Source organism: Taudactylus pleione, unplaced genomic scaffold, assembly GCF_031769625.1.
Source record: "Taudactylus pleione unplaced genomic scaffold, aTauple2 ptg000198l, whole genome shotgun sequence".
NCBI lineage: Eukaryota > Metazoa > Chordata > Amphibia > Anura > Myobatrachidae > Taudactylus > Taudactylus pleione.
Genome location: NW_028284600.1, coordinates 12,243,721 through 12,271,635, shown reverse-complemented (window position 1 = coordinate 12,271,635; position 27,915 = coordinate 12,243,721). Strand labels below are relative to the sequence as shown.

Here is a 27,915-nt window from a genome sequence, read left to right as displayed (position 1 = left end):
GAGGTTAGGTTTAAGATGCGGGGAGGGGGAGGTTAGGTTTAGGCCCTAGGGGGGAGGTTAAGTTTAGTCACTAGGGGGGAGGTTAAGTTTAGGATTCGGGGAGGGGAAGGTTAGGTTTAGGCCCTAGGGGGAGGTTAGGTTTAGCCACTAGGGGGGAGGTTAGGTTTAGGCATTAGGGTTAGGTTTAGGATGCGGGGAGGGGGAGGTTAAGTTTAGGCACTAGGGGGGAGGGTTAGGTTTAGGATGCAGGGAGGGGGGGTTAGGTTTAGGCCCTAGGGGGGAGGTTAGGTTTAGGCATTAGGGTTAGGTTTAGGATGTGGGGAGGGGGAGGTTAAGTTTAGGCACTAGGGGGGAGGTTAGGTTTAGGCATTAGGGTTAGGTTTAGGATGCGGGGAGGGGGAGGTTAAGTTTAGGCCCTAGGGGGGAGGTTATAGGTTTAGGCATTAGGGTTAGGTTTAGGATGCAGGGAGGGGGAGGTTAAATTTAGGCACTAGGGGGGAGGTTAGGATTTTGCATTAGGGTTAGGTTTAGGATACGGGGAGGGGGAGGTTAAATTTAGGCACTAGGGGGGAGGTTAGGTTTAGGCATTAGGGTTAGGTTTAGGATGCAGGGAGGGTGAGGTTAAGTTTAGGTCCTAGGGGGGAGGTTAGGTTTAGGCATTATGGTTAGGTTTAGTATGCAGGGAGGGGGAGATTAAATTTAGGCACTAGGGGGAGGTTAGGTTTCGGCATTAGGGTTAGGTTTAGGATGCGGGGAGGGGGAGGTTAAGTTTAGGCACTAGGGGGGGAAGGTTAGGTTTAGGCACCAGAGAGGGAGGGTTAGGGAGAGGGGGAGGGTTAGGAATAGGATACATACTGACAGGTGTCGGTATCCTAAACCTGTCGAGATCTCAGCGTCGGGATTATAACCGTCGGGATCCCGAGCGCCTGCATCCCGTACCCAACCCGGACAACCTGTTGTTCTCAAGTTTAGGAACTGCAACCTTTGCTTGTGAAAGTACAGTATGATGGGACCTGTAGTCTCATAGCGGCTAGAGAGGACAGATTGATCATGTCCATTCTCCATTCTGCTGCTAGAAGGTCTATCACTGACATATTGGAATACCTTAATAGCATGTCAGTAAAATTGCTGCTTGTAGAAAATTGTGTTAGAAAATGGCCTAAAAAAAATGTATACAACACTTGAACGCCCTAGAAACAATACCGTTGGCTGAAAGGATAGTTTCACATTGTTTTCCCAAACATTGGCATAATTCTTACCTCGATAGAAATCACAGAAAACTGAAAAATAAAGCAAGAAATGTGTTAACACAAAGAAATAAAGAGAGGAATTTGCACAATAAATATATGTCATGGGGTAAATAGTGTTCTTCTTTATTTCTCTGCTGCAAGATCTGAGTAACAGAATCATGTGTGATCTCTACATACGTCCAGTGCTATATCCAGGTCACAAGCAATCTGAGACGTGTTACAGGGGTTTGGTACTGACATCTGAGCCACAGTTAGCAGATATATGGCACCATGCAGGGCGATTTCTGCAGCCATTTGGCAATTAAGCCCAATTTGACTTGAGATTTCCCAGACTGTATGGCCCATAAACTATTAAAGGTTGATCAGGGATCAATGGTCCCCTACAGGATTTCACATGATGTGCGTGCTGAGTACAGAATGTGGCTGAAAAATACTATAAAAGCACAAAAAGCTCAGTGGCAGCTTTAAATATAAATGTTATAAATGGTGTAAATACCTTCTCAGATGCTGAGTGAAAATTTTCATCCACAGATACAATACGGAATTGGACTGTGAAAAACAATAAACACAATTACAAACAATCACGTATTATTAGATCTGCCAATAAGTCAGTTGATAAAAATTTGATTTGCATTGAATTGCATGTGCACTTAGGTTTCCCCCCTGAAACGTGCTGCCTGAGACAGATGTCTTATGGGGATCCAGGCACAATCCTGTCAGTTGGGATGCCCGGAGCTTAGAATGCCAGCGCCGAAATCCCGACACCTGTCACAATCCCAGCGCCGGCATCACAAAGGTAACTAGCGGGGTTAGGGTTAAGCACTAGGCGTAGTGTTAGGGTTAGGCATTAAGGGGGGAGGGTTACGTTTAGGGTGCAGGGAGGGGGAGGTTAGGTTTAGGCACCCGGAAGGTAGGGAGAGGGGGAGGGTTAGGTTTAGGGTGTGAGGAGGGGGAGGTTAGGTTTAGGCATTATGGAGGGAGGTTAGGTTTAGAGGGTTACGATACTGACCAAACAAGTGTCGGTATACTAACCCTGTCGGGATGCCAGCTTCGGGGTTCTGATTTATCGAGCACAGTCTATACTATAACAATTAGAAGCTGATTGGTTGCTTTGGGCAACTATTCCACATTATCTCTCTCCAAGGCTTGATACATCAGTAGGGGGGTGCGGGCTGCACCAGGTGATACAATCCAAGGGGCTGAAACCAAAATAGCAGAGCTGCTCTGCTGTTTTGGTGTCACCCCCTCGGATGGTGAACGATGATGGGGTTCATGCGCGTTTTACCAACACTGTGCTGGAAGAGGCTGGGGGCTCCCGGAGAGCTGGGCAAACCCCCAGCATGATGAGAACGGGGACGTGACACATGGTCACGACCTCAAAATGGCACACATCAGCTGGTGCGGCCTCATGAAGATTACCAAAGTCTTGCTCTGGGGGGTAAATTTACTAAGATTCGAGTTGGGTTGAGATTGCAATCTCGGGTGAGTTTAGGCATTTTTTTCAACTCGCAAATTTACTAAATGCAAACTCGGGTGAGATTTCTCTCTTTTCACTGGTAAACTCGGGTGAGATTGCAAACTCGAATAAACACACCATTGGCCAAACTCGGAAGTACTTTTCATGAAAAAGATACACCTCTGGAATTTACCAAGATGTGAGATAACTATCTCAGGTGTAATTGACGCAAACTCGCAGCTAAATTGTAGTTTCAAATAGGCCACCTCCTGAGCTGCAAGTTTGGCAGAAACATACACAGATCAGTGTGATTTGTGAATGTTTCTGCATGTAAGGAACAATATATATATATATATATATATATATATATATATATATATATATAAAAATTAGGTAGTGTCCCCTCAAAAAAAGCATAAACAGCCCCGGACCGTTCAGCCAGTTCCTAAAAATACAGGGAAAGACACGAGTAGGGTTACCCCGTATTTTAGGAACCAGCACTGGGTCACTGAGCCAGTCCTGGATTCAAAAATAGGGTGAAAAAGAGTGCGTAGGGATCCTCCAATTTTTAAATCCAGCACCGAACTCAAATGTCACAGCCAGGGGACCCTTTCACTGGGTCTCCCCAGCCAAAGCATTATCACTCCAAGCTGATCAGCTCATGCCAGGGATCTCAGGGGAGATGGGGACTGGCTGAGCAGCCCAGGGCTGTTTATGCTTTTTTTTTGTGGGGGGGCCCTACGTCATTTTTTTTTAATGTTGACCCTTTTTTTACAGGTAGAACACACAAGCAGCCTTCACATATCTCTCTGATATGTGAAGGCTGCTTGTTCGGAAGAGTGTGGCAGAGAGAAGACGCTGCAAACTCAGGTGAGAAATCTCTATCTAAACTTGCTACTTGGGTGAGATATCTCGGTCTACTTCACCATCGTTTAACTCGGTCACAGCTAAACTCACTTCTTAGTAAATTTGAGAGTTTCAGAAGCATCAAATCACCCAAATTTCGGCGATGCAAATCGAGTTAATAAAAACAAACTCGATCGGACTCGATACTTAGTAAATTTACCCCTGGGTGTCACCAACCATAGTGACGTCACTGATATATCTCTAGCATTCCCGCTAGGCTGTTTTAGCGGGGCGCGGCGCCCTGCCCTCCTTCTGGAGGGCAAAAAGCACCCTGCCCTCCAGAAGGAGGGCAAAAAGCACCCTGCCCTCACAGCCTGCGGGTGCCATCTTCACCCGCGGGACGCAGTGTCCCGCGGGTGGAGAAATGTGCGGTGACACGGTCACCGCCGGAGAATAGTAACACCTAGAACTGCTGCCATTGCAGGAGGTGGCTGCTGGGCCTGGAGGTGAGGTGGGCCCCTCTCATGATGATAGTTGTTGCATCCCGTAGGGTAACAGCAGTAGTTCCCCACTGCATACAATCACTTGTCCAACACATGCTCAAAATCCGTTAACCAAAAATACCTATCAAACAAAGGGCCTGATTCAGACCCACTCGCGAGCGGCTGTCCGCTCGCAAGTGGGTCGATGTTATGGACTGAGCATGCGCACGACGGAGGGAGCTCCGTCGTGCGCATGCGCCAGACGCGACGAGCGAAGGAAAGTCCTTCGCTCGTTGTGTCCGATCAAAGGGGGCGTGCTGTCAATGTTGATTGACAGCACGCCCCCTTTGGTGGGCGTGCCGGGGGCGTGCCTCCCTGACGGGGGCGTTCCTAAGGGAACGCCTCCCGTCAGAAGCCGGCCCACTGACATCACTAGTGATGTCAGTGGGAGTGATTTTGGCTCTGATAGAGCCAAAATCACTCCGGAGCTTGCGGTTGAAAACCTCAACCGCAGGCTCCGGCTCGCAAATTCGATGGTCGCGATGGTCTCGACCATCGCGACCATCACAATGCACGCTCGTATAGCCTGTGGGTGGTGACCCACAGCTATACGAGCGTCCAGGAGGACGCTCCATGAAAATGGAGCCCGGCCCTCATTCAGAGCGTGCGCTCTGCTCAGAGCGTACGGCTCTGAATGAGGGCCAAAGTTTTAATTTATAACATCTGCTGTTTATCTTGTCTTCATCAGAAAAAGACATGAAAACATAAAATTGGTGAACTGGGTTCTACAATTGTATATGGGAATACATTTTAACTTTCTAACCTTGGCTTTTATAGGGGCCTATTCATTAAACATAAAAATTCTCTGGAGATAATTAGCTTTAGAACTCTCATGGAGTTCTAGCTAATTCTAGGTGGAATTCATCATTCCACCTCTCCATAAGTATATATTCTGAAAAGCTGTCATTTTTGCGATGACAGCTTTTCGGGAAATAGATACTTTTCCCTGCCTACACTACCTTATCGCATCTGGAAACAGTGCTGCGCATGCGCTGTTACATCTGCAAAACCAGCGCATGCGCAGCACTGCCTACAGAAGCGGTAAGTTTCGTACGCCCCCCTTACCCCCCCACCCCCCTCCCCCCTCCGCTCACCTTCCCCCCACCGACTTACCTGTCCGCGCAGCAGCCTCCGGCTCCGTCCTGCTGGTCTGGCATGTGGTTTCCCAGCAGACCACATGACAGATTAGAAAAAAAAAAAAACGTTTTTTTTTTTGTCTAAACTTTCTTGTGCTCTGCTGGGGAGCACACATGTCCGACCAGCCTCCGGAGCCTGAGGACGGAGCAGAGCGCCGGAGGGACTCGTCGGGGGACCTGCACACGTGGATACAGGTAAGTTTCACCTGCTATTCGCCACCTCACAGTGGTGAATAGTAGTAACTGCATCAAATTCCGAAAAATTGATAATTTTCGGAATTTGATGAATACCACAATTTCCACATAGTATCTGACATTATTCTCAAATACTAATTCGCTAATTTGTATTACTGACAGAAATTCCTAATTAAATGGAGTTAAAATTAAAATAAAGAAAGCAGCCATTCGCAAGGGTGTCACCTTTCTGTCCAGGTTTGTAGATGGGCTTGTCGGTCTGGAAAAATATCAGGTTTTGTATAGGTCTTATAAGGACACTTCTCCTAGACTTGAAGTGCAGAGAGTCACCCGCAGCATCCAGAGTGATGTACCCCACTTTTGCGCTGTCGGTCTCTGGAGTCTAAATGGACACAAACCAGCAACAGTAAATAGAAGCTGCCTACCTGATATGTGACAACATGAAAATAAACCCTGCCGCTCACACAAGCTCCGCAGCCTAGGTGTCATCTCTGAACTGTTCTCTGCTCCCCACATCCAAACCGTAGCTAAATCTTGTAACTTTAATCCAGTGCTGCATAACCATAGAAAGAGGTACTGTTACACAGAAAAAATAATATGTGTACTTATTTAGAGTAGGGGTGTGCAGGCTCGGATAGGTTTGAAGTTGCACGTCGAGTTCCGATTTTTCCCTCCAAAAATCAGGTCTTAGAAAGAGGCAAAACGTCATCTTTCATGGACGAACATCATCATTCCTGGACAAAAGTCCATGGAAGATCATGTTTGTCCATGAAAGATGATGATCCTAGCCGAGCCTGCACACCCCTAATTTAAAGTTATAAAATGTTTCAAGATTTTAGTAGCTTCCATTCTATGGCCAAGTCTCCAGAAGCTTACTGTATTTATTTCTGCCATGATTTCACTGATTTCTATCTGTTTCCAGGCAATGGGTATGAAGTGCCGGTGCCTGAATAGCCGCCGGTTCATATCCCGATGCCGGCAGCACGAAGGGAGAAGATCCCGACAGGGCAGGTAAGTACCCTATCTCTTCCCCTCTCCCCCTCCTAACCCTCCCTTAATGATTCCTAACCCTAACCTCCCCCCCTAGTTCCTAACCTTAACCTCCCCCTGGGGTTGACTAACCCTAACCCCCCTTACCGCACCCTAAACCTAACCCTCCCGGTGGGGTGCCTAACCCTAACCTCCCCCCAAGGGTGACTAACCCTAACCCTTCCCCCTAGGGGTGCCTAACCGTAACCTTCCCACCGAAAACCTAACCCTAACCCCGCTACGCTCCCAAACCTAACCCTCCCCTCCCCTGCGGCTAATGCTAAGGGCGACCCGGACTTACCTCATTCAGGCTGGCGTCCTTTGGCGTTCCAGCATCGGGATTAAGATAGGCGTTGAAAAGATAGGCGTCTGTATTTCGACACCTATCTTAAGTCCCTTGTCAGGATTTCCCTGTTGGTATTGAGACTGGCGGCATCGCGGTCGCTGGTCTCATAACTACATCCTGTTTCCAGTACTAGTTACAAGAATGAAACAATTTACCAAAACAAACTGAGTACTGTTTCATTCATCTAAGAAACATGTAGGGGGTATATTTGCTAAAGTGAGAGTTTTTAGAAATGGAGATGTTGCCCATAGTAACCAATCAGATTCTACTTAATATATATCTAGCACCTTCTAGAGGAAAATAGCTAGAATCTGATTAGTTGCTATGGGCAACATCTCCACTTCTAAAAACCCACTCTTTAGTAAATATACCCCTAAATGTTTCTTAGATGAAAGCCGTGCTTTTTTCTGCTTTTACTCAACAGTACCTTTCATACATCTGAAAGCTCATCTCAAAATACTTACTTGCATTAGATCAGCCTCTGCCCTTCGTCTTGTCTGATTATTGGTAACCACATCTCATTCCTGCCTACATTACTTCTGCCATGCTGCTACATACTGTACTCATCGAAATCTTACCCATGTCTGATCAGACGCTCAAACAGGTTTCAGATCTTGAATGCTCTCTGAAAAATAATCTCTTTATAGGACTTTTAGGATTTACGGAATCTGAGAGCCGGGGAGTGGATATGGATTACCAGCACCATAACAAGGTGCCCGGGAGCCCTGTGCCAGCCCTGTGCCAGCCCAGATGCATGAACGCTTGACTTAATGACGCCACGCGCATGATGTCATGACGTCGCTCAGAGAGGATGGCATCAGCAGCACTAGTCTTGAGTATGCTCCAGTCGGCTGTACAGGCTGCAGGGTGTCTGGAGCGTCCTGGCTGCAGGGTGCCATTCCAGGCACTCTGCTAGGCAGTAGCAAGGGCAGTTGGGCAGCGATAGTGCCACCCACAGAGCCTTGTGCTCTATGCGGCAGCATTAGATTGCACACACCTAGTTACAGCTCTGAAGATTACCCTGGCCCGGTCCTCTCTAGGGCTTGGGAGGGCAGGTAAGGTGAAACTACACCCACCTGTGATGCCGCAATCATGTCCCCCTGGTGTGCTCCATAGGTATGTACACAATGAAGTGTCATAGCTGCTCCAGTGTACAGCAACCCCCAGCACCCGGTCCTGCCCAAAGTATCGACTACTCTGGCCACCCTCACTCAAAACTGCTATGAGCCACATTTGCTCCTCTTCTCTTATTTGTGTCTTTGTCCTATTAGATAGTAAGCTCACTTGAGTAGAATCACATAAATGTATTTACAATGGGTGCTGTCATTGCAGAGGGTGGCTGTGGGGCCTGGAGGTGAGGTGGGCCCTTATCATGATGATAGTTGGTGCCCCTGGGTCCAGGGGGGACCCGCACCACACACCCTGCACTCATGGTATACTAACCTCACTCCGGCAAGCGGGTTCTCCTCCTCCGTGGTGCCATCTTGCCAGTGAGATCTTCGGGAAGATGGCGCTGTGCAGTTACAGAAAAGACACAGGCACTGTAGCAGAGCCTTTGCTCTCCTGTGCAGATGCGCCATCTTCCCAAATATCACTGGGAAGATGGCACAGTGTAAGAGGAGCGTTAATATGCCCCTGCTTAATCACTATCCTTTGTTTATATATCCCATTTCTTTTCCCTAACTTTTCTGTCCATGTTTAGCTATACCTGGTTGTCCCCACTGTGGTGTTTTACAATTTAAAGTCAATATTAAAACTTCAAATGTACACAGGGGAGTCAGCTTTTCCTGACAGCAGAACCTAAATCCATGGGAATGCAGCCCATGACATCACTAGGAACCAGTGACACCACTGAGCTATGAGACACACAAATCATTATCTAATAGCGGTTACATAAATATGCATTGATCTCCAATCTCACCGCAAAGGTGACGCAGTTGTCATCGTCTGATTGTGTGATGTGTTTCTCTAGCAGTGTTATGTTCTGTTGCTCCGTTTCCAGTGTCACTAACGCGGTAACAGACTCATTAAGATGGGACAGCTGTAGGCAGAATTTCTGGTCATGTCCAGCCTTCAGTTGAGTGGGAACCAATAGCATATACGTTCTGATAAAATAAGAATAAAATGTTATGTATAAGAAATTACATTACAAGGTAAAACAGGTGTAATTATTTATGCTCTTTCTGGTTTAATTTAAGTCAGTGGTTCCCAAACTTGGTTGTCAAGGCGCCCTAACAGTCCAGGTTTACCAAGGCCGAAACTAGGATTTTTGTCACCTAGCAAGAGCAGCAATTTGGCACCCCTGCCGTAACTACATAACTACAAACTTTGGCCCTCATTCAGAGGCGGTTGCAAGAAGCGACCGCTCGCTCTGAATGAGGGCGGCTGTTTGTAGTGCGGCCTCCTGGTCGCTAGCTAAGCTGTGGGTTACCACCCACAGCTTTAGCGACCGACCAGGTTGATGGTCACGATGGCCAAGACCATCACGACCATCGGGGCTTGCGACGAGACCCTAAGGTTGGGTCTCGGCAACCGTAAGTCGCCGGGAGCTTCCTGCTCTGATCGAGAAGGAAGCTCCCCACTGACATCACTGCTGATGTCAGTGCGGCCACCCACAAAACGGCAGGCGTTCCTTAAGGAGGGATACATTGCAGGGCAGTGAAGCCACCCCCCCGCCATGCCTACAAAACGGGGCGATCAATATCGACAACCGCCCCTTTTGTAGAGAGCTCCGGAGCGAGAGAATTTCTCTCTCTTGCTGCACATGTGCAGGGCCTAAACATCGACCCGGTTGCGAGCGTTCTGCGCTTGCGACCGGGTCTGAATGAGAGCCTTTGTCTTTTCAACCCCCCACTGTGTGCAACAGCTGATATAGTAACAGTGTGTTATATATATATATATATATATATATAAATATATATATATACCTACTGTATGTATATATATATATATATATATATATATAGCTACTGTGTATATATATATTATATATGTATATATATATATATACATATATAATACACGTAAAAAATTAATAGGTTTAACTACCCGCACTTATGGTCAGAAAAAGTACATAAATATACATAGACATAAATACCAATAAATACACAACCTAAAGGAATATATATATATATCATACTGATAACAATATAGATAGTATTATAAAAAAATACAGAGAGTTGATCGGACTTTATGTATAAGAACCATATATTACTTTCCCAAACAGGACCAATCAGGGGTCTCTGGAGTAAAAGACAAAGGGCCTGATTCAGACCCACTCGCGAGCGGCTGTCCGCTCGCAAGTGGGTCGATGTTAGGCACTGAGCATGCGCACGACGGAGGGAGCTCCGTCGTGCGCATGCGCCAGACGCGACGAGCGAAGGAAAGTCCTTCGCTCGTTGTGTCCGATCAAAGGGGGCGTGCTGTCAATGTTGATTGACAGCACGCCCCCTTTGGTGGGCGTGCCGGGGGCGTGCCTCCCTGACGGGGGCGTTCCCACGGGAACGCCTCCCGTCAGAAGCCGGCCCACTGACATCACTAGTGATGTCAGTGGGAGTGATTTTGGCTCTGTTAGAGCCAAAATCACTCCGGAGCTTGCGGTTGAAAACCTCAACCGCAGGCTCCGGCTCGCAATTTCGATGGTCGCGATGGTCACGACCATCGCGGCCATCAAAATGCACGCTCGTATAGCCTGTGGGTGGTGACCCACAGCTATACGAGCGTCCAGGAGGACGCTCCATGAAAATGGAGCCCGGCCCTCATTCAGAGCGTGCGCTCTGCTCAGAGCGTACGGCTCTGAATGAGGGCCAAAATCACAATTTAGTTCAGCTTATTTGCTGAATTGTGCACTGATGCATCAGATGTGATACATATTATACATAAGAAATCTTAGTCTCATCATCATGTATCCAATAGAATTATTGCACTTTGTATCCAAAATAAAATCCTCACTTGCTGCAAGTGGTATGACAAGTATACAGCATCCACCTCAAAGCATTCATATAATCATTGTCAATTTGATTTCAACATTAGGATGTCTATGTCCCAGCACCCCAGCTGCAAATGTAGGTCTGGTGTATTACTGAGAGTTTTAGTACTTGCCAGGGGCAGAACTATGGGAGACAATGGAGGCGCCTGCCGCCAGGCTCCAGCTTTGAAGGGGCACCTTGTCCATTGTCCACAACATATTCACCCCACTTAGAGCTGTAATTATATACCCAGAGTATACCATTACGGCCGTCCAATACATGGCACCCCTTCCCGGCATCTGAGAAGCCACCATACACTAATGGAGAGCTCCATGTCAGACCATCAGCTGCTGCCTTCGTCTATCTATAGCCTGTCTGCATGCGCATTGCTACATTACAGTGTCAGCGGCTGTGACGAGGGGGGGCACCAAATTATAACTTGCCTCCGGGCGTCTGGGATGAACTTACGCCACTGGTACTTGCCATCACCTCTCATCAGCAGCCTCAGGCGTTGGTAGAATGGTAGAATGTAATACCCGCACTTGAAGGGAGTCCCTTACCTCAGTGGGATAACACTCCCATAAGCCATAGGTTAGATTATGTAGCTAGGTATCAGGACATATTTTAGTAATGCACTTTTTATTACCATCAGCCCACTTTAACATATATTACCGTTTATATAGCATTCAAAGAATACTTACAGCACTCTGGAAACTGGCTGCTCAATCCACATTACAATAATTACTAATATCAAGCTTAAATAAAAATTTTATATAACATATATTACCACATATGTTTATAAAAACAAAAAAATAAAATACATATAAAAATGCTCAAAATAGAGATACACAATATTAACAATATAATCGTTTGTAGGAATGTAACTTATGATAATACGTATGTATCAACACTATAAATGTTTACTAACAATCGTCTATACTGTAGTTGGTATTTGACTGTATTACTGGTTTGTAGAGCCATAAATCAAATGTAGTATGGAGCTCAATCTCCTCACTCTGGCACTCATCAGTCACAGGTATAAATATAATGCTAGAGTTAGGCACTAGGGGGGGGAGGGTTAGGTTTAGGCTGCGGGGGGAGGTTAGCTTTAGGAACTAGGGGTAGGTTAGGTTTAGGCACTATCGGGAAGGATTAGATTTAGGCAGTGGCGTAACTAGGGTATTTGGAGCCCAGGGCAAATTTGAAAAGGGAGCCCCCCCCAAGTGCGCGTGCCGAAGGCGCGTGCGTCAAAAAATGGGCGTGGTCACTTAAAAATGGGGCGTGTCAACATGACACACCCCTTTATTTTCAAACTGAACATTCCTATTCATATGCACCTTAACCCCAGTAGTACCCCTTATACAGTACCCCCAGTATGCAGTTGTGGTCCCTCTCATGCAGGCCCATAGTAGTGCCCCTGATACAGTATCCCCAGTAGTGGTCCCTCTTATACAGCCCCCAATTAGTTCCCCTTACTCAGTACCCCCAGTAGTGGCCCCCCCAAATGCAGTGCCCCACGTAGTGTTCCCCCTTATGCAGTGCCCCCAGTAGCAGTCCCCACAATGCAGTGCGCCCAGTAGTGGTATCCCCTTATGCAGTGCCCTTTTATATAGTGCCCCCAGCAGTAGTCCCCCCCATGCAGTTTTCCCAGTAGTGGTCCCCTTATGCAGGCACCCTGTAGTGATCCCTCCTATCTAGTGCCCCCTGTAGTGGTCCCCGCAGTGCCCCTAGCAGTAAGCCCCTTATATAGTGCCCCCAGCAGTAGTGTCCCCCCCTCCCATGCAGTGCCCCCAGTAGTGGTCCCCCTGATGCAGGCTCCCAGTAGTGACCCCCCCCCCCCTATCCAGTGGTCCCTGTAGTGGCCCTTCTTATTATTGCCCCCAGTAGTGGTCCCCCGAGTGCAGTGCCTCTAGTAATACTAGGCCCCTTTTAGAATGCCCCCAGTGGTAGTCCTCCCCCAAGTAGTAGTCCCCAGTAGAGTAGCCCCCCCCCAGTAGAGGTCCTTCCAATGGCACCCCCAGTAATGTCCCCCCCAGTAGTAGCCAACCCCTCCCCCGTTGTGCAGATAGGTTTAAAAATAAAGAAATATATATAAAAATATACTTACCTGATTCCACGCTGCTCCTGTCCGCGATGCCGCTCCCGCCCTCCAGTCCGCCCGGGCTGGCGCGCTCAGCATTATGGGACTGACGTCATGACGTCATGACGTCAGTCCCATTATCCACTGCAGGAGCCGGACGGAAGTCCGGCTCTTGCAGTGGGTGCTGCAGCAGTCAATGAGAGTCTATCTGACTCTCATTGGCTGCTGTTTAACACACGCATTGCTGCCAGCGCTGGCGGCGATGTGTGTGTTATGCACAGCCTGAGCCCGCCTCCTGGCGCTATTGGGCAAACGCTCAGGGGGAGGGAACGGGCTCAGGCGTGCAGCACAGGACCGGCGCTGGAAGCCTAGCGCCAGTCCTGTGCAAATGTGTAGCGCTGACCGCACTCATTGCGGTCGGCGCTACACTGGCTATCTAGGGCGGGCGGGCCGGTACCATGGCTGGCGGCGCGCCGCCGGTCCAACGGCGCCCAGGGCACGAACCCCGCTCGCCCTGCCCTAGTTACGCCAGTGGATTTAGGCAGCGGAGAAGGGAGGATTAGGGGTAGGGTTAGGATACTGACTGATGGGTGTCGGTATCCTAACCCTGTTGGAATGCCGGCATCGGGATTCTGACCACCAGCGTCCTGTACCCAACCCATCTGGCTTGCTCACCTGCAGTTTTATGTGTGAAGCCGCAGCTGTTTGGTTGACAGCAGTCTGTGTATGCGGACCATGCAATTACAGTCTACTTACGTGCAATTCTGCATCAGACCCTACAATGATAAGTGCCAGGTTCCTGAGGCTAAAATACGAGGGCAGTTTAATAAGTAAGATAACAAGACTTCTCATGGGGATGCAGCCATAATACCAAAAGTAGGGATGCTGACACCTGTCAGAATCCTGGCACCGGAAACCTGACTGCCGGCATCCCGATGGTAAGTATTGGGGTTAGAGGTAGGGTTAGGCATAGGCACGGGGGGGGGGGGGGGTTGGAGGGTTAGGCACTAGAGGGGAGGTTTAGGTTTAGGCAATAGGGGGGAGGGATACGTTGCAGGGCAGAAAGGGTAGGGTTAGGATACTGACCGATAGGTGTCAGTATCCTAACTCTGTCGGGATGCCAGCGTCTGGATTCTGAGAGCCGGGATCCCAAACACTGGCATCCCGTAACCAACCCCTCTCACATGTGTAATGTTCTCTATTTCTTTCTTATTTCCCGCCAGGCCAGGGCAGGGAGACCCCTGCTTCCATTCACGGCCATTAGACTGCGCCTCATATCAGTTATTCTGTCCCAACATAAGGTGTAAGATGGTGGAGCTGGCGGAAACATGGTCAAACATTGAGGTGCGTAGTGTGATCAGATTTCTGCGTCTAACGGGCCAATCAGCAGCTGAAATTTATCGTCAACTTGTCAAAGTGATAACGGCAGTACAGACATTCATGATGAGCAGCTATCCGGCCGGCCTGGCACGTCCACCATGGATGACAATTTGTGCCGCATTGAAGGTCAGATTCAGGAGGACAGACGCATTTGAGTTAGTGATATTGATGATGAACTGAACATCTCAGTGGGTGCTGTGCACAACATCGTTCATGAGCAACTGGGGTACAGGAAAAAGCAACTCACAATAGTTCACAAAACCAATAGGATGTGATTGTCTCTCGTGCACTTGACGTGGTACTACGAGGAGTGAGTGCAGTTCCTGCAGCGTATTGTTACAGGGGATGAAACGTGGGTGCATCATGTGACACCGGAGATGAATCGAACATCCATGACATGGAAACAGGCATCATCCCCACCTTCAAAGAAATTCAAAGCATCTCCATCAGCAAAGAAGGACATAGTAACCGTGTTTTGGAACCACAAGGGCGTGCTGCTTGTTGATTTCCTCACCAAGGAAGATACTGTGAATGCTGTCTGCTATTCTGACACATTGAGCCAGTTGCTGGGAACTAGCGCTGTATTGCTGTACGATAATGCCAGGCCACTCTCACCCAATCGCATGCATGAGTTGTTACGGCACTACCATTGTGAGATACTGGACCATCCTCCCAGCAGCCCTGACCTGGCACCAAGTGATTTCCATCTCTTTGAACCATTGAAGAAGCACCTGGGTGGAAGGCAATTTGCAACAGACGGTGAAGTTCAGCATTCACTATTGACTGTGAAGTTCAGCAGGCTGTCATGTCCTGGTTTCAGGTGCATGACACTGATTTCTTCTTTGCTGGGATAGAGGCCTTGGTGTACCGTTGGAACAAATGCTTAGACAAGTATGGGGACTACATGGAAAAATAATCTGTACCAAGACCAGATTATTACCAAGACCATACTATTGATTATACGTAAATGTACGAGTTTAATAAATTTATGCAATGAGAGGTCTTTTTACCTTATTTATTGAACCATCTTGCATATGGATGTATTTGGGACCAGATTACATACAGTAATCCATAACAACATAAAGAAGAAACAGGCAATTGTTTGCAGGAAACACATAGGAATGTGCAAATACACAACAACGGGTGCAAGAGCACAAAAGATCAGGGGCCCAATGTAATAGGGTGAGAGTTTACTGCTAAACTCTGACATTTGCTAACACCTCGCACTATTACATTGGGCCCCTGATCTTTTGTGCTCTTACATTTGGCCACAGGTGTCTTTTTGCACAGCTCGGATTATGAAAACATGACAATGCAAATTTGTGTCACAATCCAGGAAGTATTGGACGATCAGTATTGTCTTCATTTAAATTTAAACTAGGAACTAAATAATCTTGGAGACATTTCATAATGTTTTCTAAAAGGATTAGTCTTAAACAATATGACAATTTATTCTCTGGCTAACAAACAGAAATGTAATGAAGATGACACACGTTTTGTTCTCAGTTGTGCAACTTCCTCTTATATGTGCTGAACTGTACATTCATTTCAGAGAAGCCTTAATCAGAGTGTTCTGATTATATTTCTAGGTATATAAACAACTGACAGAATGTCTAGAGACACGGGACTTCATTCAGAGTCGGTCGTTGCGGCCGCACGGTTGTATAGGAAAAGGGGCAGGATATGCAAATGATGCACACGCATGTTGCGTCCCTAAGGTCAGATCGTTAGCTGGCCGACCAAGGGGTGGATGCGGTCGGACCGCTAAAAATGCGCCCACATCTCGTACGCATAGCACGTCATCTCCGGCTATTTAAGGATTAATCGCAAGCATCAGTAACCATCGGAACTGGTCGTAGAGCTTATGGTAAGGTTGACCATACCCTCTCTTACGCTCTACGATCATGGCAGTGTAAAACCTCCCCTGTCACGTGTACCATGACACTACTTTCTTAATTATGCACTCCCATTAAACGCCGTTCGCATAATGAGGCACGCCTGCGTTCGGATCTCCACACCCCCGTTTTCAAGCACCTTCCCATGTTACCACCCACAAACGCCGCAATCTGTCACTCAAACTACCGAACTGGCGGTGTTCAAGGAGAGAGAAATTTCTGATCGTAGCCACTAGTTTGCACACGCGCATTGCGAACTGTACGCATGCGCAGTTAAGCGAACATCGGCTGCGTACGACCGTGCGGCCGCTTTGACCGACTCTGAATGAGGTCCACTGTGCTGTTGGTCAGGTGAATTTGTATTTAGGCTCTTTTCTTGTATACAATGAGATATTAGGGACAGTTTCTGAAGGTTTCTTTCGAATTTCTTGCCCTTGGGCTGTTCTTATTTTTCTCAAGTGTCCAACTATTAGTGACGTATCTATAATGAGTTCTGCACAGGAGATAGCAAATACTCCAGCACTGTGCCAGCATCTTTACTAACTCCTGCATGGGTTGGGTATGAGACACCAGCAGCTGAACAGCCTGACACTAACCCTCCCTTGTTGGTGCCTAACCCTAACCTCCCCAGGGAGTGCCTAACCCTAACCTCCCCCCGATAGTGTGTAACCCTAACCTCCCCCCAATAGTGCCTACCCTAACCTCCCCCGATAGTGCCTAACCCTAACCCCCTTCCCGCACCCTAAATCTAACTCTCCCGTGGGGGTGCCTAGCCCTAACCTCCCCCCAGTGGTACCTAACCCCCCATCCCCGCAGCCTAACCCTCACGGGGGTTGCATAGTCTTAATTTCCTCCTGGGGAAACCTAACCCCCCCCATCTCCGACCTACCCGGATCCTATGTTCGGGATTCCGGTGTCCGCGATGCCAACAACGGTATCCTATTCCCTTTCGGGATATCAGTATCTACATTTTGCCGGGTGGCAGGATTACGGTGTTGGTATTTTGACTGACGGCATCCCGTCAGGACAAGTCAGGGTGGTTCTGTGAGCTTGCATTGTTGCTGCTCAGTTGTCACCCCGAAACGCCCAATGTCTTAAAAAGTTAGAAATGGCCAATTCTCATCCGACTCAGAATGGGACGGACATGCGCGAAGTTGCGTAAATTGACATCTGCACATGCGCTGTATGCAAAAACTCCCCATCCCACCGCTTCTAAACTCCCCGCTCAGACAGGCTAAAGACTCAGGACTTCATTCAGAGTCGGTCGAAGCGGCCGCACGGTCGTACGGGAAAAGGGGCCGGATATTCAAATGATTCCCTCGCAAGTTGCATCCCTAAGTTCGGATCGGTAGCTGACCGACCAAGGGGAGGAAGCGGTCGGAAGACAAACAAAAACGCCCCCTTCTCTTACGCATTGCACGTCATCTCCGGGCATATAAGGATTAATCGAGTCCATCGGGAACCATCGTAGAGCTTAAGGTTGACCATACCCTCTCTTAAGCTCTATGATCATGTCAGTGTAAAAACCTCCCATGTCACATGTGCCATGACGCTACTTTGTTAATTATGCACTCCCATAATCCGTATGCACTCCCATAAAACGCCGTTCGCATAATGAGGCATGCCTGCGTTCGGATCTCCACTCCCCCGTTTTCAAGCACCTTCCCCTGTTACCACCCACAAACGCCTCCATCTGTCACTCAAACTACCGACCTGGCTGTGTTCAAGGAGAGAAATTTCTGATCGTAGCGGCTAGTTTGCGCACGCGCATTGCGAACTTTACAAATGCGCAGTATAGCGAACATCGGTGGCGTACGACTGTGCGGCCGCTTCGACCGACTCTGAATGAGGTCCTCAGTGCCTGATCCAGAGATGGACACAATGGCATACTTGCCTACATTTGAAAAGTATTTCAGGGAGACTGTGAAAGCAGCATCAATGAGCGTGGTGGTAAAGTGGGCGTGTACTGCTACATCTGAGAGGCGTGTCATAAAATGGATTTACATCCACATGTAAATGAACCCCAAAGCAGTTAGTAAGATCTACTTGCTGATGAAAACACACTGATACTTCTCAGAAAATACATGTAGCCATAGGGATCACTGGCCCTGATTCAAAGCCGGATGCTCTGACAGCTCGCTCTGACAGCTCGCTCTGAATCAGGGCCGTCCTTTAGAATTTTTAGAGCGGCCTCCTGGCCGCTTGTATAGCTGTAGGGTCTCGTTGCCGCAAGCCCAAGAGTGCCAGATCTATTCATGTTAGTGCCGTGGGGGAGGAGAGGGGGAGGGAGATCTATTACTCTGTATGTGTGTGTGTGGGAATCTATTCAAGTGATGTGTGTGACACTGTATGTGTGTGTGTGTGTGTGTGTGTGAGACTGTGATGTGTGGGAATCTATTGAAGTGATGTGTATGTGTGTGTGTGTGACTGTGTGATGTGTGGGAATCTATTCAAGTGATATGTGTGTGACACTGTGTGTGTGTAAATCTATTCTTGTAAGTGTGTGACTGTGTGTGTGTGGGGGAATCTATTCATGTGTGTGTGACTGTGTGTGTGTGGGGGAATCTATTCATGTGTGTGTGACTGTGTGTGTGACTGTGTGTGAATCTATTCATGCCAGTGTGTGACTGTGTGTGAATCTATTCATGTAAGTGTGTGTGTGTGACTGTGTGTGAATCTATTCATGTAAGTGTCTGTGACTGTGTATGAATCTATTCATGTAAGTGTGTGTGTGTGACTGTGTGTGAATCTATTCATGTAAGTGTCTGTGACTGTGTATGAATCTATTCATGTAAGTGTGTGTGTGTGAGACTGTGTGTGTGTGGGAATCTATTCATGTACAGTAAGTGTGCGTGTGTGTGTGAGACTGTGTGTGTGTGGGAATCTATTCATGTAAGTGTGTGTGAGCTTATAGGAATATATACGCCCATAGGTGGAACTAGACACGCCCTTTGGGTGGAGCAGTCCACGCACCCACAATGCCGCGCTGCGCATTCTACAGCCCAGCCATCTGCAATCTCCCTCAAAGTAATTTTCAAAAGTAGGCAAGTATGTGTTGATGTCCACAGCTGGCTATTTAAACATATATGGACCTAGATTATAGGTAAGTGTTACTGTCTTTTTCCTTCTACTACACTGATTGTCTCTACATTGAGGTTTTTGCACAGACCTCAGTGAAAGCAGCAGCAGCAACTCGTACATTGGTGTCAGCGCCAGTTTAAATTATTTCTCCTGCTGAAACGCTGTCAGCCCAGCCTGTCATAGCCCGGTGCTGGTTGTACCTCTTGCAGGTGGAGACTCCACGCTGTTAGTTCCCCTGCTATTACCCAGTGTGAGCACTGGTTCACTTTGGGGGAGAGTTTCTATTGAGTAATTTTTCCTAAATAAATATACAAAAACTCCCTGATTTGAATGAACAAACATTCTCTCTAAAGCACTGTGTAATATGTGTGCCATATACTGTATAAATAACTGGTAATAAATAACAAAATAAATAACAATTCTTGTGTAAGAATACACCCAGAGCCATTGAGATCTGTGACGGGCCTGGGTACTGGGATGGGACATTGCCACGCCCCCTTTAAAAAAAAAAAAACTTAAGAAACTACAGCGCTGTGAAGCACATGGGGGTGTCTTCAGGGGAGAGGGGCAGTCAGTGTGATTGCCACCACTTGTAACACTTCTCCACTCTGGCCACTACTGCTAGCACTGGGAATGCTGTATAGCAGCACAGCCGCAGCGTCACATCGGACAGTGAGAGGGGACTGCTGCAGCTGTCACTGCTTTGTTATTGCCCTATGTTTCGCTGCAGCAAAGCTGCTATACAGGCATGGCCAGCAGTAATCTGCAGAGTAGTAGGGGCGGTTGCTAACCTGTGCCCCCTTCAGGTCCCACCAATGGGCCCAAGCCCTGGTAAGGAGTACCCACTCCCCCTCCCGGCTCCATGGGTCGGAGCACCCTGTGCCTGCTCTCTACAGTGCGCCCTAACATTGCACGGATCGAAAATTGGGACGTGGCCTAATTACCATAGGCCACGCCGTCTATGTGGCATAGCACGCCTCCAAATAACATCAGGCTGGGGAGAGCCTCACTAACTGGGCTTCCCCCAGCCCTCTCCCATCACTGAATGGAGGCCGCGAGCATGCGTGCATCATCCATTCAGACTCTGGGGTTCATCACTGCACCGCCATCCCCAACCTCCCAATTTGACCATCCGCAGGCCCACTTCAGCCCACGGGCGGAACAGTGGGACAGTACTGTCCCGTTGAAATCGGGATTCTGGGGAGGGGTGCGCCCTCTATGGTTGGCGCCCCTGTTCAACCGCACTGGTGGAACACCCCTAGAGCCGGCCCTGCTTGCATACCTCTAGTGGTAATTGATCATGAAATATGAATAAAAAAAGCTTGTCTTTAGTATGCATTCATTCATGGAACAGACACTTCTACAAATAGCAGAATATACCATTTACTAAGGTATAAAAATGTGTAAAGCTAAAGGTGTATGCCCCTGCGGATTCTTAGAATTACATGACAATCACGAGCAGCCAGTGCCACATAAATGGCATTCTGGTATTATGGAAATGCAGCTGAAGTGATAATGAGCTGATACTATGAGGATAACTCTGGATTGGTTGAGCTTAGGTTTGCTCTGAGGTTTGATGTGGGACCGATGTGTGACTGATGTTTTTGATGTTCACGCTTTTTTTCGTAAGCGGCGGATGTGAAATGCTGGAGGCGGGTGCCTTTGTGCTCAAGACGGCAGCTTAGTCATTAGCAGATTTTCGCAAGACCAGTGCATATGGGATCGCAGCAGGGACGGGCATTATGTGCATATACTGTAATAATCGGATCCTAAGATTCATGCGCAGATGATAAACATTGATCATTTGTGTGAATATTAGCTCCCAACTCAGAGTCACGACCTATATACTCACATCACTATCATCCAATAAGACGCTCTTTGCTCTCCCACAATTAATACAGGAAAGACCGTGTTACTACATTAACAGAACAGATATTACAGTGGTGTAAAGGTGATTGAACGATAACGACGGGGGATTTAATAACCTGGGGGAGGAGGGGGGCGGGAGCCTGCCTATTTTGTCAGTCCCAGGCCCCACAATTACTGATGGCAGCCCTGATGGGGGTACTCTTTGTTTCATCATAGCCCTTGGTATAATGCAGCAAATCATGCAATCAAGCCCTTCTTTCTCTCTAGGGAAGTGGGTGTGATCTGGTATGGTACCCTGCATTCCCAGGAGTCAGACAGAACCTCCCTGATATTTGTGAGTCTCCTGAACAGTCTGGGAGAGCATGTAAGTATGGCTAAGACTCCTGTGTAATAAAGAATAGGCAGCATTCCCCTCACCAAATTATTAACAAGCTCCAGTGATAGACAGCCATGGCTGATTTCTATGATAACCCTATAACAGGGATACCACAAGCATAGGGTTCCCGTACTGTAGTGATAACCAGTCACTGGCCGATGAGCACAGGGTACAAAAACATAGTATGTGCGCTATCCCCAAGCTCATGACATCGACCCTCCTGGTCTGTCTGTGTGTACAGGCCCGCTGAGAGCCGCGGGGTGCCTGGGTAATAGGGGGCGTGGCCTAATCACGGGAGGCATGGCCACGCCCCCTTCCCGGAAGAAAAAAATATATGCAGCGCCGCGAAGCGCTGGGGAGGGGGGCGCTCTGTGCCCCCTCAGCCCTGCTCAAAGCCAGGGGGGGCGCGATCAGTGTGATCGCTCCCCCCCACAGGCATAGGAGACTGCTGTGGCTGCTGCTCAGCAGCCAAGAGCAGTCTCCACTGCAGCTCAGCACACACTGTGTGCTGGGCTGCTGTGAGGGAGGGGGAGCGGCGCCGGACCCGGGCCCCCGCCGGGCCCCTCAGGAAGCCCAGGCCCGGGTAATCTGTACCCGCTCCCCCCCCCTCTCGGCGCCCCTGTGTGTGTAATTATCAAGACTGGAACCTTGAAGGACCATCTTTGGCAACCAAGTGGTCTCCAAATAATGGACACTCCCCACTTTCTTTTGCTATTTGATTTTTTGACCCATTGCTGTCTACATAAAAGCAAAAAACTGAAAAACCCTCCTTAAAAAATGAACCACTTGCGCACAATGAAAAACTGCCTCTACAGTAAGTGATGAGTGATGAGTTACTGTGCCTTCTCCTCACCTTCAGCGCCAACTAATCACTAACATTTTCCTATGCTAGTATACAGTAGGTGACAAAGAGGAGATCTGGATTTTAATCATTTTTTAATAATTTTGTGGTGGTTGTTTATAGCGAATAGGCGGGTCTTTTTTTAATTGGGATTTTTTTGGGTGAGATATTTTTATTCTGATTTGCACTAATATGAATTGATCAAGAACAGAAAATTAAAGAAATATGTAGTTGTAACCCTCTCTCCCGTACCTTATAAAGAGACCCTAGGTTACCAGATACTATACTTTACAATATATGTGCCACCACCTAGGCTGGGGTTATAGGGCTAGCCTAGGAATGCCCTGTTTGAGTTATATGGTGTAATATGATAAATTTAATGTGACATGTAATTCATACAATACTGGTGTATTAACACTTTACTATAATGAATTGACCACCTGTTACTTTTCTCCACAGGCTTCCCTCGATGACGCTCTTCCTATTCCTAGAGGTGAGTATTGCACACTGCTTATAGTAGGTTAACACTTTGTATTTACATATGTCATAAATTCAGAGGAAAAACATATTGATACAAGATTCACTACATATATAACACCAATTTTACTTCCATATACAAATGGAATACCTTTTACACTAATATAAACTATTATAAAGTTTAATGCCTTTACACATAAAACGTTGCTCAGTATTTTAGTCTCTGCCTATGAAGTTCATTAATGTAGCAGATAAAGGTCCTTAATATGTCCAGAACCACCTGAGCATAGATCCTAGTATCACTTGGCAGGGTAAAAGGAAGTTCAAAGTCCATTAAAGTTCAACACAGTCTTCTTTAGTAATATTGCTGCAAATGTATATACATATACACTGACAAATTTAGAAGAATGACATATAAGTCAGTAGAGGTAAGCCAGTGCTATATATATAGCTAAATTATACTGTCTTTCTTTCTTATATAAGCTGGCTGAGAGCCAAAAGCATTCCTGAAGTGATTCTTCCTCAAACTACCTTTTCCTCCCCGGAATCCTTTATAAATGATCATGTAAGACCATTAATTAGCTTCTGTTTCAATACAACGACTGCATTATATTATAGTCTTATCCTTTCCCTGTTAGTCTGAAACTCAGTGTCCGCAGTATGGGTGTCAGCTTCTATACTATATATATTTCTCTCTGAGTTCAGAGCAATTAGTGGACTACTGTGGCTACTTAATGCTGCTTGCAGGGCAGTGTACTTTTCTTTATCTACTCACTCCTTCGTCCTGCTCTGCAACTCAGCTGATCATGAAGGGTGGGCTAGGGCTACAGTTGTCTGTAACTGCAACTCTGTTACACTGTTTAGCTGATGTACAGGGAGACCGAATGGAGGCCTTGCCCACTGCCTCTGTAGCTGCCTGTGGTGGCTCTTTGCATCTAACTGCCTGTCAGGTGACTCACCGCTTCTTCACCCTTCTGATACGGCATCCTGCTTACTACCAGCATCCGGATCTTCCGGAATAGCTGCCGCCCCTTTTCACTGCTGCACTTCTGCAGATACAAAGTCTGCGTCCCGCCGGAGCTCAGCAGGTCCTGCGGTGACTTCTCCCAGTTCACGGTAAGAGCCCTCATTGGCTTCAGTGCCGTAGGCTCTCCGGCGCTGCCACCAACTGTCGCTAATAGCCAAGCGGTACCAGAGAGACTATCCAACCTGAGCGCTCAAGGGGGAACTGCAGACTGACTTGACTGTCACCCCAGCACCTATATATCCCCACTCTACATCCGTGCGACCAGTCCCTATCTGCCAGCAGCACAAACCCTTCTCTCCTGTCCCTGCATTACTAATAGACTACCTAGCTGCTCATGCCATTTCTAGCACTTTCCTAGGTAGTCTCATGCCACTGCTACTGGCTCTACCTCGAGGACCCAATATGCTTACAAATATACACAATACATATAATGCACTCCATTACATAGATTTTACCTTATGCAGTTATATATTCTTATATATTCGATATATATATTTCCTACCTATATTACAGTGACAATCCTTTCTGAATAAAAAACATCTAAACACAAGAGTTTATCCATATATACCTGGAAGTATACACCAAACATACAGATATGTCCACATACACTTCCCTAAATATTAGCCATATATAAAATATGGCTACATATTTCCTATTTTCACTGTGACAGTTAAATGTAGAACAATTTATTTTACATTTATTAATGTGGTGAACAGGAGCTAATAGGAGTCTCTTCATTCAGTTCCCTTGACCATTATAATGGGATAACTGTGGATGACTCCTAACGAGGAATCATAATCTTGTTAATTACACAGCCCAGAGTAATCAGGAAGAGCCTCAGCCCTTTTCAGTGTAGGGCTAGTAGCTAAAGGCTGGGACGCCGAGACGGGAAGTAGCGGATATTAATTACCTGGGATCGTGCTTTTTGGAGGGGCTTACATACTCCTCCCTTTTACCTGTCAGCAGCAGAAGTCCCCTCTGTCTGTGTGTGGGGGGATTTGGATCTGCTTAAGTCGCTACAAACACTTATTTTTTCCAAGGGGGGTGTGACACCTCCCGCTATCAGACTACACACCCCGAAAAGTACCGTGACCCTGTCCAGCTCTCTATGGGTGGAGCAAGGAATAGATGATGCAAATTGCATTGCCACACCTCCTATACTTGCCACATGGACCTCTCCTCTGGGATCTTCCAGAGAAGATGTCTGTAAAGTAAGCAAATATGCATTGGCGTATCTGTAATGGGTGCAGGGGGTGTGGCGCACATGGGTCCAGTAGAGGTGTCTCCGTGACCCGCCTCTCTACCACCCTTGCAAAAATGACTTTAAATGACTGTTAAATTCATCAGTGAACACAAAAATTGTAAAAAAAAAAACAAAACAAAACCCCTTTGTACACTTTTTAAGCTCCCCTTTTATCGATAAATGAAAAAAACATTCTCCTTATCTCAGATGCATATGCAAGTGCAGGTTTTGGATGGGTGAAGTATAAAATGTAAATTCCCTTTCTATATCAGACTTGCTAAAATATAAATAAAAAATATTGCTATGCATTTCAAGTATGAACAAAAACTTGCATAGACTGTCTTTTTTATAGGACGGTGATATGTCGGCTTTTGTGCAGAAGGATGAAATCCTGGTTGGTATATACAGTATATATTGCATGTAGTATTCTTATAGTTTGGGGAAAGGCAAAGGTAAAATCTCTCTTTCTTAATTTCCTTGCTTGCCTTCTAAGAATGGGTACTGTGAGGAGAGTTTTCACCATGTGAATGATGTTCACATATTACTTGTATAGGAATGTAGTTCTTGCCATAAGATGACACAAGATAAAGATATAGGGGGAAATGTAATAGCATGCTGATGCAGACCTTAGCAAAATTCCAGGGAGTGTGCCCGATTATTTTAAATCAGAAATAATTTAAAAGCCAAAGCCAACCTGGTTCTACCTTTTAAATTATTGCCCCTTTAAAAATTTTTTTTTTTTAAAGCAGACATACCAACCAGAATCATGCTGATGCCTGTATCACTCAGCCTATTACATTTCCTCCATAGTGCATAAGACAACAACAGCAACAACAACATAAGAAACCAGCTGCAGAACAAAACAACATAAAGCCGTAAAGATTGTAATTAAAAATATATGACTAGATGTTAATGATCTTAAGAGCTAACAATCCAACTAATTATGAATGTTCTTGTTTATCTGCCTAGCACTAACATGTCCCACCATGCTGTAATAGATAAAGATGATGTTTCTTACGGGTCAGGGTCTGTAAGATCTCCCCCATGGATGAACGTCAGGAGCAGGCACAGTCCCAGGGCTGAGCTCCACATGCTGCTGGCCAGATATCACGTTCAGAATGAAGAATGCTGGAAAGGCTTTATAAAGCTGTTCCTATGTACAGCCCCCTGGCAAACATACAACTGTTACACTCAGTACACAAACACTGACCCTTGCACAAGGCCTTCTCTGTGAGGGATGGAACATGTTTGCATTGCGCTGAGTCTGTTTACTGAACTGTTTTCTTGAATCATCTCCTGTTACGGTAATTGTGAGGCCTCCTGCCCAGGTGCACAGTAGGATTTCTAAGTTGTGATGCCAGTACAAAGCATTGTTAACTCCTCTGCTATCACAGTGGTCTAAACTGATGTGACATTGTAAAACAAAAGGCAATGAGAATGGGGTTTCAGGTTGCAGATTGGCATAGAGATATGCCGTTCTCATTATTTACCTGGCACAGATGGAGGGTGCACAAAGCTTTTCAGTGTGTGGTACAGGGCACCTGCAGATCATGCCCCATCTTCCCTCAAGCAAACAAAGAAACAAAACATCATAGAGAACGTGTTACTGTCTCATACAGTGCATAGCAATGTGCCAGCTGTGTAATCTCATGAAACATTTGTTAGTTACTTAAAGACACCATCCGATTAATCCCTGACCAGTAGTTATCTAAACAGTTAGATTCTGGCATATTAATACTCAGCATGAAGTTATTTTTCCACACTGAAAAATTCTTACGCTCTTTATTTATTTTTTCTTAATTGTTTTTATATTGTGATTATTTTATTCTTTGGGGTTTTTGTGGTGTTTTTTTTTGGTACAAAGACAAAAACAATTACGAAACAAATAAGAAAAATAGAACAGTTCCTCACAGAGCTGGATTAAGACTCCATGGGACCCTAGGCAAGATAATTTTTTAGGGCCCACTACTCCGAATCATTGATACCACTCTATAGTATTTACTTATCCTATACACAACTGATACAGACAGATCACTATAAACTGGTACACTGACATCCAGGGGTGGACTGAGATGAAAAATCAGCCCAGGAAATTCCTGGAAGCAGCCATAAATGGTTGGGAGGGGGTTGTGAAGAGACAGGATCTGTGGAAGGGAGAAATCTTTCTCCTGGAACGATGAACACTTCCCTCCCCCCACTAGCCCCCATATTAAATTAGTAACACCTTGATTTAATAATTGGCATCCTTCACGTACCTAGCCCTGTCATTATTTCTTATCCATTATCAACTAATTGTTACATTAATATTCCCACTTTATAACCTTAATATCCCTCTCGATTGGGCCCATTTATAATTTATCAGATTTTAGACACAATAAATAGAATGTCTGGGACCACTAGGTGCCATTCTGTGTGCTCTAGCTATAAAAACTTGGCCAACATAACAAAAGTTGGCAATGGGGGATATATATGCCCCAGGTTTTAAGCTTCTGTCTGGCTATTTCCTCTTATTATATTTCTTAAGTGAGGACCTAGCTCATGATTTGGTCAGCCAGGGGATGCACCAATGGCTGACACAATTCCCAGCACTTTCTATCACTGATTTAGTTCAGGGTCTGCTGAGATCGCACACACTACCTACTGCTAGTGCATATAATGAGTTGTTCTTGAATGCGTATCACAGGACTTATCTGTCCTCCCCACAGATGATACAGAATGGGTCTATCTGACTCTGGAGGAGGGCTACGGGTTGCTGAGACCCACCTGGTCATTTATGTGTCTTTTACCCCAGAGTGGGCCGTTCTGGGTATTTTTTCAAGTAAGCAGAGACTCACTTCGGGCAGCAAGAAGTTATTAATTGCAATAAGTGCTGCAGCAA

At 46.6% G+C, this 27,915-nt stretch overlaps 1 protein-coding gene across 1 annotated transcript in view; it reads right to left on the bottom strand.

Annotated features, from left to right (window-relative positions):
* Positions 1 to 26,320, bottom strand: part of LOC148518869 (alpha-2-macroglobulin-like) — a 177,452-nt gene extending 151,132 nt beyond the window's left edge. The window contains exons 1-5 of the mRNA XM_088476898.1: positions 26,056 to 26,320; positions 8,722 to 8,905; positions 5,651 to 5,807; positions 1,747 to 1,799; positions 1,260 to 1,280 (exon numbers count right to left, since the gene is read on the bottom strand). Of these exons, the coding sequence (XP_088333024.1) occupies positions 1,260 to 1,280; positions 1,747 to 1,799; positions 5,651 to 5,807; positions 8,722 to 8,905; positions 26,056 to 26,129 (489 nt within the window). The 5' untranslated portion in view covers positions 26,130 to 26,320. The remainder of the gene's footprint in view (positions 1 to 1,259; positions 1,281 to 1,746; positions 1,800 to 5,650; positions 5,808 to 8,721; positions 8,906 to 26,055) is intronic.
* Between the last annotated feature and the right edge of the window lie 1,595 nt (positions 26,321 to 27,915).